The 15,107-nt window shown below is 31.7% G+C and overlaps 1 protein-coding gene across 7 annotated transcripts in view; it reads right to left on the bottom strand.

Annotated features, from left to right (window-relative positions):
- The window catches only part of LOC115888107 (spectrin beta chain), a 100,297-nt gene that overhangs the window by 47,603 nt on the left and 37,587 nt on the right, over nt 1-15,107 (bottom strand). For 6 of the 7 annotated variants that reach the window (XM_030907689.1, XM_030907684.1, XM_030907688.1 and 3 more), the window contains exon 2: nt 11,942-12,102. In XM_030907689.1, coding sequence (XP_030763549.1) covers nt 11,942-12,071 — 130 coding nt within the window. In that variant the 5' untranslated portion in view covers nt 12,072-12,102. Of the gene's footprint in view, nt 1-5,565; nt 5,730-11,941; nt 12,103-15,107 lie in introns of those variants that run through there. The other variant, XM_030907686.1, reaches the window with a different exon arrangement.

Raw genomic sequence — 15,107 nt, 5'->3', positions numbered from 1 at the left:
TAACGAGGTACTTGGCGAATTTAGCGGGGTATTATACATACATTGGAGGGAGAAAAAGTAAATCTCTAAACCTCTAAATGTACGACTTAATAGTTATTCTGGTTCAGTTAGTTAATGGTTAATGGTGTAACTAACCCGACTTTGTTCTATTTATTTAAATTTTTGAGACTACTGTCATTTAAAAATATAATTAGTTATCTTTTTGCCTTTACAATAATTTTAAAGTAATTTTCGAGTTATTTAAAGCAAACTATTAAAAAAAAAGATAGGGTTAAACAGACACAAACATTAAATAGTATGGTATTATCTCTTTTACACTTATCCTTAAGTAAATATAAATTTATCAAAATGTAATAACCAACCCAAAAATGTATCATCTTATGTCAGAAAGAAAACTCATAATTTTTATTGTTGTGGTTTAAGAGAGAACGTAACTAATATTAATTTATGTCTACGCCGTAAGTCTAATTATTACAGATTAATTTAAATAAGCTTGATATAATTGTAATAAAAAATTACATTCAGTACCAGTATAATTATATAAGATAATACAAATTAATTTACTAATCACATTTCATCACACAAATAACTGTTTAATACATTAATAACGGTAATATATTCTTAAAAAATAAAAAATGCTTCTTCACCAAAGCAAAAAATAATTAATTTTTAAATAGATCTGGTTTGAAACTACGTCATCTTTCATAATTTATAGGTCACATAACGCACGCTTACAGCTTAGCTGTAATAATTGATGTCCACTACAAATTAGTGACATAATAGACATATAGAAATTCGCTGGAAAATAGGGGGAATATAGCATATTCAAATCTAGAAAGATATTGAAAATATTTGTAATTGAAATGTAAACAAAAATATAGAGAACAAATGGCAACAAGAGCCAAATCAATTGGTCTGAATGATCTGATGCCAGATCATTCGGTCTATTGATGATGTACTATAAGATTGACAAAAAAACTCTTACTTCACTTCACTGTGTTAGCCGGATCAGCTATACTCTGTTTTTTTTTTCTCAGGTAAGATTTCGACAGACTATGACAGAAGAAAAGCAGATGACGTCCATACCAATCTATTTATTTTACTAAAAAAAGTTTCTAATATTTTTTAAGTTAACTATTGATGGGTTTAAATATAAATCCGTCATGCATCGTCTCTTGTGGTTTTTAACCAGTTTTATTGGTTTATTTTAAAAATGACAGATCATATTTCAATTTTATTGGTTGGACGGAATGATGAACGAAAAACGGACGCCAATGCATATAAACTCGCCTTTAAGCGGCCCTCACACGATCAATAATATTGTCAATGTTTTATCAATATTTGAAAGGTGGCCTGACACGGTCAATACATATATCAATATTAAGTTTTGTGCAGATATTATGTGTGAATTATACCCTAAGATTATACCTTATGCCAAAAAATTAGAAAGTTAAAAAAAGCGTGTCATTTTGGCAGTGAGTGTCAGTCTATCAGTCAGTGTGAAAAAATCGAAGAAAAAATTTAAGAAAAGGCGTTATACAAAAAAATGGATATCCAAAAAGAAAAAGGTTCGGCCAACTAAATCTTCTAGAGTACGTTAAGAAACGGGAGCCTGATGATTGCGATCTAAAACTGGTGAAAACAACGACGGCGATGTTCCGTCTTTCGCCATGGTTACCAATAAATTATGAATAAACTAGTCAAATTTTGTCAATCATGCGACCTAACGATCAATATATTGTCAATACGACTAGCTCCGCCTTTAATATTGTCGAGTATTTTCAGGATCCCGAAAATCCATCAATATATTGAAACTCCATCAATATGTACGCTCAAACGCTCAATAATATTGCCAATAATCCAAAATAGTGACAATATTATTGATCGTGTGAGGGCCGCTTTAGATTTTTGAGGCTTGTCAAAGTCTTGCCAAATTATAGGTTATAGGCATAGACAAACAAATAAAAAGAGACTGGCAAATTAAATGGCAAAGAGAGGGACAACGTTCCCGTAGCGCAACTCAGAACCCAAAATTTCGTTCTATTTATGTTGATCTGCGCATTGCGTCTATTGGGCCCACTATCTCATTCTAATATAACAAGAGAGAAAGAAGCAGCCATATAAAACGTAATTTCTAAATAGAAATTAGAACAGTCGCCTTTCGTTTTCGTCATCATGACAACCAAGATAACAACATCATGACAATTCGTTATGTTTGTTAATTTTTCTTTTCGTGATTTACCTTTTTTTCTAAACTCTCCATTTTATTGACTTATGAATATGGATAGGGAACAAATTCCTTTGTTCCATATAGGTATTTATATTTTGTTACTTATAATTTTAGTTTATACTATTTGTTATTTTATTTGCTGCAGGAACCAGTATCATCTATTTTTTATATGTATTGGTACCCCCTTTCTCTGATAGATATGTTAAAGACACCCGGTAAAATAAAAGTAAGTAGTTATATTTATCATCTTATTAAGAAAAAAGTAGAAGTAGTAGTGTCAAAAATATTTCGAACCTCTCCTAAAATAACAAATTAATACAATTATTTTTTATCATTTTTTGGGTAGGGAGTTTATAGCTGGTTTATAGTAACCAGAAACTTTATTAATATACCTATTTTACTTTTGTTTTAGGATTAAAAATTAAAACTGGACTTGAAAATGGTTGAGGATCATGATTCTCGTAAAGTCTTCTTTGCTTGGATATTCACTTTGTTATTGCAATTAGACAGTTTTTTCGAAAATGAGATTTTTAATGCCCTTTAAAAAAATTGGTCGATCGTTTCCTGCAACAGTCAGTTCTTCTGCATTTAAAATTGGTAGGTGGGTGGAATAAACACTGTTATTTTTTGTTATTATATTATAAAAAGTTTATTTATTTTTATGTATAAATAAATATGTTTATAAAACAGTACAATTTTTGCTTTTTTTTATAATTTCCCTTATAATAGTAGTATTCTTTCGTTCTGAAAGAAACTGCAAATTTTCACTTAAATTATTCCCTACATCATGTTCCCTTTACGTGGTATAGGGAATATATATATAAATCAGTTTAAGTGAAAATTTTCAGTTTCAGAATGAAAGAATACTACTAATAATGGCTAATTTAAATTTCCCCCCAGCCAGAATGTGCGATAATGTCTTACGATACGTTTTATATCTATCTCTTTCTTTTTCATATAAAGCACACATAATAAAGAAAGATAGCAATAAAGACGTATGTCCTGTCATGGTCCTGCTAATTGGTTTCAAAATTGTTATTCTGAGTTGCGCTACGTGAACGCGGTCCCACTCTTTACCATGGGATTTGTCAGTCTCTTTTTATTTGTTTGTCTATGGTTATAGGTGTGTTTTGTGTCTTTTGAAGTCAAGTGGAGGAAAAATAGAGGGAAAATTAATTGTAGACAGTTTATAGATAATACTCGGTCCCAGGCAGAAATTATTGGTCAAAAGGTACTGGTTTTTAGAAATATTAAGATTAAAGTTAATTAATAAACCTTTAAGGTATAAAATTCGGTAAGTGTTATTATTAATAAAATAGTTTGTTTTATTTATTCCTGTGGAATATTACAAATTTGTATTTGTGCATAAGTTATATTGATAAATATAATAATGAATGCGGGAAGTTTATTGAAGCTTTTTATATTTTTTTTGGTATGTGGTGTTTTCTTCTTGTTTGTTTTGTATTAACACATATGGTTTTTTTTAAATAAAATAACTCGATCACAACTTATTTCTTTGTAAAATAAAATAAACTATTTTGAAATTAAAATGACAGACAAATCTATCACTGTCAAGGATCGTGTCGTTGGATAGACTATAGTATTCAATATTTATTCCAAGATACATACCACACACCTCTTAAAGTTAGTCTCAGGTTATCATAAAATTGGTCTTTACTATTATTCTTGGGAGCCATTGCGCATTTAAATAATCCACACAAAAGCACTATTTTTCTAAGTTTACTTTCAATAATTTTTTTGAGTAAAAAAATAAAATATTTAAGACCACATCAGCCACATGTCACATCTTCACTAAGTAGTACAAATTGTATTAAGTCAATTGAAGTGCTTTGCGATTATCGGCAGATATATCTCTTAAACTGATTATTTTTATTAAAACTTATAGAAAAAACACGAATATAATATCTATAAGATAAGCCAAGAAGTCTATGTGATTTTTTTAAACTATTGGTTTTATGCAACGTGTATAAATCTGGAATAGAATTGTGTTAGGACTTAAAGTGACATTATTGTGAAAAAAAGAATCTTCAAAAATAGTTTTTTATTAGTATATACCGGGTGCGTCTCAAAAGTGGCCCACCTCTATAACTTTATTATTTTTTCATATTATTCGACGTTTTCAATTGTTTTCGGTCACTTCCTGTTTCACCGGAAATGAGTAAAACTTCTGATTATTAAATGGCACCCTCGGTATTTTTTACTGTATTCGATAAGTGACACTCAGAATAGAACAACATATCATATGTCAACTTTTGACATTTTCGAATATGGTTTATTTGAAATTGCAACATGCGGTTCATAACGACAATTTGACTCGAAATACCAAATTTGTGGTATCAAATGATTCGTAAAAAAATGCATTTTCCAAATATACTAATGAGCCACCATCGTTCCACTTGGAAAAATAGAGATATGATTAAAAATACGATTTGGGCATCTTTTAACCGGCCAGGACAAGACACTAAAAACATAGACGATCAAATATATTTTTCCATGGCTCCTTGATTAAAAATTAGTAGTTTTAACACATCCGTGGCACTCTAGATTGAAATTTAAAATGCAAAATTGTTTTAAGCGAAAATGTCAAAAGTTGGCATATGATATGTCATTATATGCAAAGTGTCATTTTCTATGGAATAAAGTAAAAAAATAACGAAGGTGCGATTTAAAAATCAAAAGTTGTAGTCCTTTCCGGTGAAACAAAAAGTGGCCGAAAAGAATTGAATACGTAAATCAATCTTAATTTATGTCATATACTAACATACCAAATATCGTTTTTTTTTATCTGAAAAAAATAAAAAGTTATAGGGGTGGGCCACTTTTGAGGCGCACCCGGTATAGTATTTTATTTGTGCAGCGTGCAGTCGTTGCACATATTTTTTTAGCTAATAAGTAATTACTACTAATAAGTAAGTAATTAAGTGCGTGGCGCCACATGAGGGGTACAGCGTTATTAATACTTGTCAAAAATAATTAGAATAACAAATTTTATATAGTTTTTTTCCAGGTATTTTTCAAGAGCGTATCTCTATTTTTGTTACTTAAATTAAATTTACATCAATATTTATTTTCACAAGAAATATATTTTTTTAAACAAAATTTTAACAACTCTTCACATAAACATACTGACTCGATTTAAAACAATACGAATAAGGTATATTGAGTCTACCCTATTTTTTATTTTAACATGTCAAAGACATATTCGAACGTCACTGGTAAACCGGAATTCAAGTCAACCATATTAAAACCCCTTCGAGGTCTCCCTAAATTTATTAGATTATAGATTAAATAGAAACCTGTAATAGAATAAATACCTCTTAAATCTGACACAAACTTGTCGTAAAATGTATAATCCGTATCGTAGCTCTCTAAAACCTCCATAACGACAATTTTCACTCAAAATCACTAATTACAACGCACTCAAAAACCACCCAATTTCACTTTCACACTAGACGACACACACATAATGTGAGAAATAAGAAAAATTGCGACATTCGACGACATATCTCTGAAACTGACTGGCAGGAAGCATTGGTTTTCTGATAAAATTCGGTCTACGAACTGATAATGAAACCCTATTGGCTGAAAACGCACTGAAAAACAAATAGAAATGAATAAATAATAAAACAATTTGTCGACAATTAAGATGATACGGATAGTTGGAATAAGTTTTGTTTGCTAATGATAAACACTGATTTTTTGTCGGTCTTAGAAATTTCAATAGTTTTATAAAAAAAATATTTATTTATAGATTTGTTTTATTATAGAAAATTCGATATAGAACATTCGACCAATGTGTACTACCAGTCATGACCTATGCATGCGAAACCTGGACACTTAAAACGAACATAATAAGGAAACTACAATTCGCACAACGCTCAATGGAATGAAATATGCTGGGAATATCCAGAAAAGACCGCAAAAGAATAGAGTGGATACGACAAAAGACCCAGGTAATAGATGTCATCCACATCATCCACAGAGTCAAATCCCTCAAGTGGCAATGGGCAGGACACCTGGCAAGAAGGACGGACAACAGATGGACCACAAAAAATACAGCATGGTACCCACGAGGAATTAGGAGACCCAGAGGAAAACTAAACCTGAGATGGAAAAATTTTGACGAATAAGCAAAAACAGGTTGTTACATGTTTCTATAATCAGGGTTAATATTTAACGTCTAGTTTTATGTCAATTTTTAGTAAATGATGTCTGGAGATTGACCTCGTCCAAATTACCATGGATTGTCATTCCCCAGCCGTCTTTGACGCCGTTTTTCTTTTGTTCCTACGGAACCTATCGGTTTTAGTGCGTTGATTAGTTAAGTTTAGTTAATCCGGCAATAGTGCGTTGAGCATCTGTGGCTCCTAGAATAAAAAAATTGGGAATTTTGTTTAAGTGCATAGGTACCTAAAGTATGAACTAGGATTAGGGCATTCAATCCCGGAATCCCGGGATTGTCTTTCCTTTAATCCCGGGATTTTCGAGATTCATCATTACATTTTTTCCTTAATTTAAATCGTACACAAGTCTTTCATGATAGTAAAATATGCGCTTATAAACAACCCTGAATGTTTGATCAAGTTTGAAGGTGATGAAGATCTAGTTTGAGTGATAATACTCTTGATCGGCTTGTTTTTTTTTAAGTTGTTATGCTGTGTTCGATTGGTTATGAAAATTAAATAAAAAATGTATATTTTAGTTCCTTTTTTTTTTGTTAAATAAACTTATATGTTATGTTGTTTTGTAATGGGAATGACGTTTAATTTATGTTAATGTTTTTTTTATTCAATAAAATTTTGTTAAGAAAATATAATTCCAACGTAATTATTTTTTTCGTGAATCCCGGGACCAATCCCTGGATCCCGGGATCGAAAAATTATAATCCCGAAATCCCGGAATTGAAAATTTCTTTCGGGATTGAATGCCCTAACTAGGATGTATTTCAGGAAAATATTTTAACTTTTATGGGGTGGCGCAAAAAAGTGTGAGTGGATCGGAATATTTTTTTTTTAATGTAACACCCCGTATATTATTGCATTTTTAGTTTCCTTTCAAACCATTTTATATAATCCTAAGATATTTCGATAGTTTCAGAGATATTATTAAATAAATAAAAAATAGAAGAAAAAGATTAAACGGCTTAGCCCTCAACAACTCGTAACCGTATACACCAGTGTACACCAATGCAGACACGCACCCTCACACACTCACACAACCACACCTACACTAGTGTACACTGATGTAACTGCCTTCAGGCTTCATCAGTACGGTAAGGAATCAGGAAGCGATGAAACCGATCCCAAAACACAAAAAACCAGGAAGCAAATGATGCAACGAGGCACCGTGTGCAACCCTGCAAATTGGGGCTTTAGGCTCCCGTTTGCTCCTTGTATTTTCCATCATTTATTTTCGTTTCTTCATCAATTTTTTTTTCATCTCCTGGGTTGCACAGTTTTTGTGTTTTGGGATCGGTTTCATCGCTTCCTGATTCCTTACCGTACTGATGAAGCCTGAAGGTAGTTACATCAGTGTACACTAGTGTAGGTGTGGTTGTGTGAGTGTGTGAGGGAGCGTGTCTGCACTGGTGTACACTGGTGTATACGGTTACGAGTTGTTGAGGGCTAAGCCGTTTAATCTTTTTCTTCTTTTTATACATTTCCCCTCACTATTTCTTTCTTGTAAATAAAAAATATATATTTTTTAGCCTTTCTTAAAAAAAGTAATACAAGAACCATCCTGAAATCAAAACTATATTAGGTCTTTACTTTAGACGGTCTATTCTTACTTTGCTATAAATATGGAAATCGTAAATCATACAAGATGTTCAAAATTCTTCACGAAACTTTCTAAAATATAAAATAATTTTTCTTCGTTTTTTAAAATGGAACACCCTGTATATTATAGTTTCAATAGATGGAGAATTAAAAACCGAACATTTTTTGTATTCAGAGTATTTCAAAAATTTTAACGGTTTCGCAGATATTCGTGGTTTTATATTTCATATGGCATTTTCCACAGTAAATTTTTACCAAAGCCACACATACCAATGATTTTTCTCTCGTATTTTACCAATGAAAGCGCCATATGAAATTATACTGCGTGTATCTGCAAAACCAGTAAAAAATTGAAATACTTTAAATATAAAAAATGTTCATTTTTTAACTCTCCATCTAATAAAAAAATAATATAAGTTCCATTTAAAAAAAAAGAAAAAAAATTATTTTATATTTTAGAAAGTTTTGCGTAATATTTTGAACATCCTGTATGATTTACAATTATCAAATTTATAGCAAAGTAAGAACCGACCATCTAAAGTAAATACCTAATGCATTTTTGATTTCAGAACAGTTCTTGTATTTTTAATAATTTTTTTAAGAAGTAAAGGGCTGAAAAAGATGTACCTATATTTTTTTTATTTATTAATATCTCTGAAACTATCGAAATGTATTTACTCATATCTTAGGATTATGTAAAGTGCTCTGAAAGAAAGCCAAAAATTAAATAATATACAGGGTGTTCCATTTTTAAAAAAAATCATCCAGATCCACTCATACTTTTTTGAGCCACCCTATTAACGTTAAAATATTTTCCTAAAATACATCCTGATACATACTTTAGGTTTGCACTTGAATAAAATTATTTTTTTAAAAGTTTTTTATTCTAATAGCCACAGATGCCCGACGCACTATTGCCGGACCCTGTATATGCCATTATTACTATTATTAGACACGCCTAAAAGATAAAATTAGTATTATCCCTTCTAAAAATATACTTAATCTTTAGAAATCTAATTAGCGGAATGATTTAACGAAGCATAAAGATAATGAGAGCATTATCTTAAAACAGTTTGATAAGAGTTATATCACTGCAATACTCAAAATATGAAAATACGAAATAAATTTATAAAAAAATACATTTAGAAAATTTAAATAAAGAACATTTTTCAAATAATTAAAATACAAGTTTAGTTTATTTTGCTTCTATTTTTGGTTTTAAGAGATTTTTTTTTCGTAGAACCCTTAACCAAACCGAAAACTTTTCAAATTACCCGATTTATCTCGCTATCTAAACAAAACGTTAGCTGCTAAATACCTATTTGTACCTAATAAGAGTCAAGGTTTAGTTTACAAAACAAACGATTTAATTGGATGTAAACAAACTTAACTTTGCTTGTTTACGTGTCGTAACCGATTAGGAACATGCCTAAACAACGAATTCAAGAGATAATAAGCCTTATCAAATAAACAGAACATCGGATCTATTTTAAAATTAATTAAAAAGTTAAATTAAAATACCGTATGATCGAATAAAAACGGCGTCAGCGATGGCTATGAAATGACGATCGATGACATTTCCAATATAATTTTACATACATATAAAATGACAGCGATCTTCATTTCATAGCCATCGCTGACGCAGTTTTTATTCGATCATACAGTATAATTATTTGCAATTTTATGGAATAGAAATCATCTAAATATAGAATATAATCTGAATTCCTAAAAATGCAATACAACTCTAAAAAAAAATTGATTAAACTATCTTCTAACCTTTTAAAAATGGCTGGGTTTGGTTGCTCGCGCTCTGGATACCGCTCAAAATATAAATCAGCTGCCATTTGCTTATGTTTGTTAGACTCAATATAACATTCTAACATACTATATTTCTCAAATTTTTTTTATTATTTAAAATACACATACTTCAATCTGTTGAAATGTCCCGCATCCATCAAAGGTATGTTCCGATCACCATGACAACAAAATTTGAAATGTTGAGGTTAATACATAGACAAACAAATAAAAAGAGACTGGCAAATTAAATGGCAAAGAGTGGGACAACGTTCCCGTAGCGCAACTCAGAACGCAAAATTTCGTTCTATTTATGTTGATCTGCGCATTGCGTCTATTGGGCCCACTATCTCATTCTAATATAACAAGAGAGAAAGAAGCAGCCATATAAAACGTAATTTCTAAATAGAAATTAGAACAATCGCCTTTCGATCATGACAACAAAGATGACAACATCATGACATGATCATGACAATTCGTGATGTTTGTTAATTTTTCTTTTGGTGATTTACCTTTTTTTCTAAACTCTCCATCTTATTGACTTATGAATATGGATAGGGAACAAATTCCTTTGTTCCATATAGGTATTTATATTTTGTTACTTATAATTTTAGGTTATACTATTTGTTATTTTATTTGCTGCAGGAGCCAGTATCATCTATTTTCTATATGTATTGGTCCCCCTTTCTTTGATAGATATGTTAAAGACCCCCGGTAAAATAAAAGTAAGTATATAGTTATATTTATCATCTTATTAAGTAAAAAGTAGAAGTAGTACTGTCAAAAATATTTCGAACCTCTCTTAACATAACAAATTAATACAATTAATTTTTTTCATTTTTTGGGCAGGTAATTTATAGCTGGTTTATAGTAACCAGAAACTTTATTAATTATCTGTGTTAACATACCTATTTTACTTTTGTTTTAGGATTAAAACTGGACTTGAAAATGGTTCAGGATCATGATTCTCGTAAAGTCTTCTTTGCTTGGATATTCACTTTGTTATTGCAATTGGGCAGTTTTTTCGAAAATGAGATTTTTAATGCCCTTTAAAAAAATTGGCCGATCGTTTCCTGCAACAGTCTTCTGCATTTAAAATTGGTAGGTGGGTGGAATAAACACTGTTATTTTTTGTTATTATATTATAAAAAGTTTATTTATTTTTATGTATAAATAAATATGTTTATAAAACAGTACAATTTTTGCTTTTTTTATAATTCCACGTTCTCTTTACGTGGTATAGGGATTAAATCAGTTTAAGTGAAAATTTTCAGTTTCAGAATGAAAGAATACTACTAATAATGGCTAATTTAAATTTTCCGCCAGCCAGAATGTGCGATAATGTCTTAGATACGTTTTATACCTATCTCTTTCTTTTTCATATAAAGTACACATAATAAAGAAAGATAGCAATAAAGACGTACGTCCTGCCATGGTCCTGCTAATTGGTTTCAAAATTGTTATTCTGAGTTGCGCTACGGGAACGCGGTCCCACTCTTTACATGGGATTTGTCAGTCTCTTTTTATTTGTTTGTCTATGGGTTAATAGTAAAAATAAATATAGAGTGTTATATATTTTCGAGAAGCCCATGCTAAGCTAAATAAGAAAATTTAAAAATATACAGGGGTTCTATTTAAAAAAAACATAAGTATAGTTAATATCTCAAAAAATATTTTTTTCGAAAAAAGTCTGACTACGCCACTGCATTTTACACAGAAAAGTGCCTTTAGAATGTATAATTCATTTTTCCGTGGTTGCTGAAATAAACAAACTATCGAACATCTTTAAAAAGTACAAAATTCGAGAATCCCCCTGTAGCTTCGAAACCGATCAAGATAGCCACGATCCGTTTACGCCATTGTAATTTTTTCAAAAAAAGAACCCGAGACTGCAGTAGGTATCAAAATTTGAATATTTCTCACGGTTTCCTAGATACCCTATAGAAGCAACCAAAATGGTCCACCCTGTACATATAATGTTTCACCTGTCAGGGAAGATGGATTAAAAACCAGCGTATACACTGGAAGTTTTACCTGAGGTTTTATCAATTATAGCACCGTGTTTAAGTTAAGTTAGTTAAATATTAATAGGTGTATGAGTGATAAAATTGACAATTACCTGCAAGGGCTTTAATTCTCGACCTTTCGAATAATCTGGACGAGGAGTTTCCACCGTCGTATTCGTAATCTTCCTCAATCTGTTGCTGCAAGGTGGGATCCCACCTCACTATACTAATGTCCGTCGTCATTGTCACGAACTTCACCAGCCAAGCTGGTCACCTGAAATAAATCAAAATCACCATTAAATACCTCGATAAAATAATTAAAAAAAAAATAAGTTACTTTTCGCACAAAAATCCACTTACAATCAGGAATAAAACCAACAGATGCTTTGAAATAGTAAACAGAATTAGAGATGAAGGTTACATCGATACTGACTCGACTCTTAAAGATTTTAACCACAGCCTATTCAGTACCAGCCTGTCATTTTGTGGTCTCTTGTGACATAAACCGCCTATTTAAAAATAGACATATTTCTTTAAATTCAAAACATTTATTTTTAAGGCACTCTGTATACATAAATTAAATTATTGATTTAAAATACACACACCGGAAAAGTCTAGGGATATTACAATTTTATCCAGCCATCGTCAGTAATTTTATTATTTGCATTTCTGATATAATAAAATTAAAATAAACAAATAGTTTACAGGACGTATATATTGGAAATAAAAATACGAAATTTACCGAATTTTTCAAATTTACCTTGATTTTTATTGAACTGAAAAAAATACACACCTTTTTTTTTATTCCAAACTGTGAATTAAAAAAAAAAGATAAAACCATTTTTACTTAATAAAGGGTATGGCCTCCTCTACTGTTCATTATAGCCCTAAATCGTCTCTCCATGCTCCTGATCAGGTTGTCGATCTCTTCTTGAGGTATAGCCTGCCACGCTGCATTCGCGGCCCGAACCAGATCCCTACGAGTTTCACGAGACATACCCATTCTCAAAATTCTTCTTTGGACCGCGTCCCATACGTGCTCGATGGGGTTGAGGTCAGGAGATTGTGCCGGCCAGGGTAAGATGTTTAATTGATGAGCATTGATAAACTCACTTACCACTCTGGCTGTATGAGGCCGTGCATTGTCATGCATGAGAATGAAGTTTCTCCCAAAATCATTGGCATATGATAACACGACAGGCTCAAGAATTAAATCACGATATGTGATTCCTGTTAGAAACCTTTCAAGAAAAACGAGCTCGGTTTTTCGGCCTAACTGGACTCCTCCCCAGACCATAACTGTTCCACCTTGATAAGGGTACACTTCCTGAACATGATCCAACCGAATAAGATTTCCCGGTTCTCTTCATACCCTAAGCCTTCTCGAATCAGGATGAGTTCCAAAGCGTCACTCATCCGTGAAGAGAACATTGGGCCATTGTTCATTCGACCACTGAACATGATCTTGAGCCCACAAATATCGTACCTCTCGATTTCCTCTCGTTAAGGGTTGAGCTCTCCAGGGGCGTCTGCTTCTTAAGTTGACCTCTCTTAATCTATTGCGAACAGTGTCAGGACTAACGGTTACATTATGTGTTTCCTGGAGAATTAAACTAAGCTCTGATGCTGTAAGAGTCGGTCGGCGTCGAGCATTTAATAATTGTAAAAAATGATCTTGCTGAGGGGTAGTAATGCGATGTCGTCTTGTGTGCCTTTCAGCAACATCACCACTTTCACGGTAGCGTGCGATAAATCACGGTAAATTGCGATATTACACTTTGCGTTGTATTTAATGCTTTAGCTCTAGTACGTCGATTTGGCGCATTCCAGCTTCGAGCATACCCATGGCTCTTAGCATTTCGTCTCTGTTGTCTACGCTCCATAATGTCGTTTAATACTAAACAGAGTTATTTGAATGAATTCTGGCCAGTTATCATAAAAACATAGCCAGTGCAGGTTAAATTCGAACAATTGATGCTAGGTGCTTTTATACATTTGACAAAAGATGCACAAACACTTCTGCAAATATTCCAAATTTAGAAATAACTAGTGTGACTACTTCATTTCAATCGAAGTAGAAAGAATCGGCTTACAAATATGTTGTTGTTTATTCAAAACATTTATTTTTAACTTTAATAAAATGATATCCCTAGATTTTCCGGTGTGTGTATTATTCACAAACTAGAGAGAGGGAAATCAGGCGACGACCAGAGATAATAGTTGTTAAATAATAGCTTTTACACTACCATTCGAGACGTATTGATGTTTTTTTTGGTTCGTAAGTTTTGTGACAAAGAATGTTATTAAGCTAAAGTAAATATTTTCTCATTATTGAACTAATGTTATCTAGAACATATTTTCAAAAGTATCGATAAAACTCGACATCTCTACTATACGCTCTCAGCTTTACGCATCCGATTTTTTAATACGGATGACCTTACACATTTCGGGCCACCCACTCTATATTTAAGTTTTATAGTCATTGAGGCATGCCAGATAGAGGCCCGCATGTGTGTGGATATGTACAACAGCCGCTTTGTGTTCATTTTTATTTATAATTCCCGATCTGACCGAGTTCGAAATTCAAACAGATCGACTCGGATTCTGAAAAGAGTCCAGATTGTACTTCGTGCATGGCTGGGAGCAATACAATTTACATATGTAGCTGTCATTCAAACAGTAATATGTTATTCTATTCAGTACCTATTTTATAGAAATAAATCAATATTATATTATCGATATGATTTTTGTAAGAATATCTTTCGTGTCCGGAAGCTATAAAATCGGCATAATGTAAATGTTATTCAAATCATTTGTTTTGTACAGGGTCCGGCAATAATGCGTCGGGCATATGTAGCTCCTAGAATAAAAAACTTGAGAATTTTGTGTAAGTGCAAATCTAAATTATGTACTGGCATGTATTTCAGGAAAATATTTTAACTTCTATAGGGTGTCTCACAAAAGTGTGAATGGATCGGGATGATTTTTTTTTAATGGAACACCCTGGATATTATTGCATTTTTGGCTTCCTGACAGATCACTTTACATAATCCTAAGACATGAGTAAATATATTTAGATAATTTCAGAGATATTAATAAATAAATAAAAATTATATATTCTTCAGCCTTTCTTAAAAAAATATTAATAATACAAGAACTGTTCTGAAATCAAAACTATATTAGATATTTACTTTAGATGATTTGTTCTTACTTTGCTATAAATATGGAAATCGTAAATCATACAGGAAGTTCAAAATTCTACGCTAAACTTTCTAAAAT

The sequence above is a fragment of the Sitophilus oryzae genome, unplaced genomic scaffold (genome assembly GCF_002938485.1).
Source record: "Sitophilus oryzae breed Bouriz unplaced genomic scaffold, Soryzae_2.0 scaffold_684_pilon_pilon, whole genome shotgun sequence".
Classification (NCBI taxonomy): Eukaryota; Metazoa; Arthropoda; class Insecta; order Coleoptera; family Curculionidae; genus Sitophilus; species Sitophilus oryzae.
Note: the sequence above shows the minus strand (reverse complement) of the source record. Positions and strands in the feature narration are given on the sequence as shown.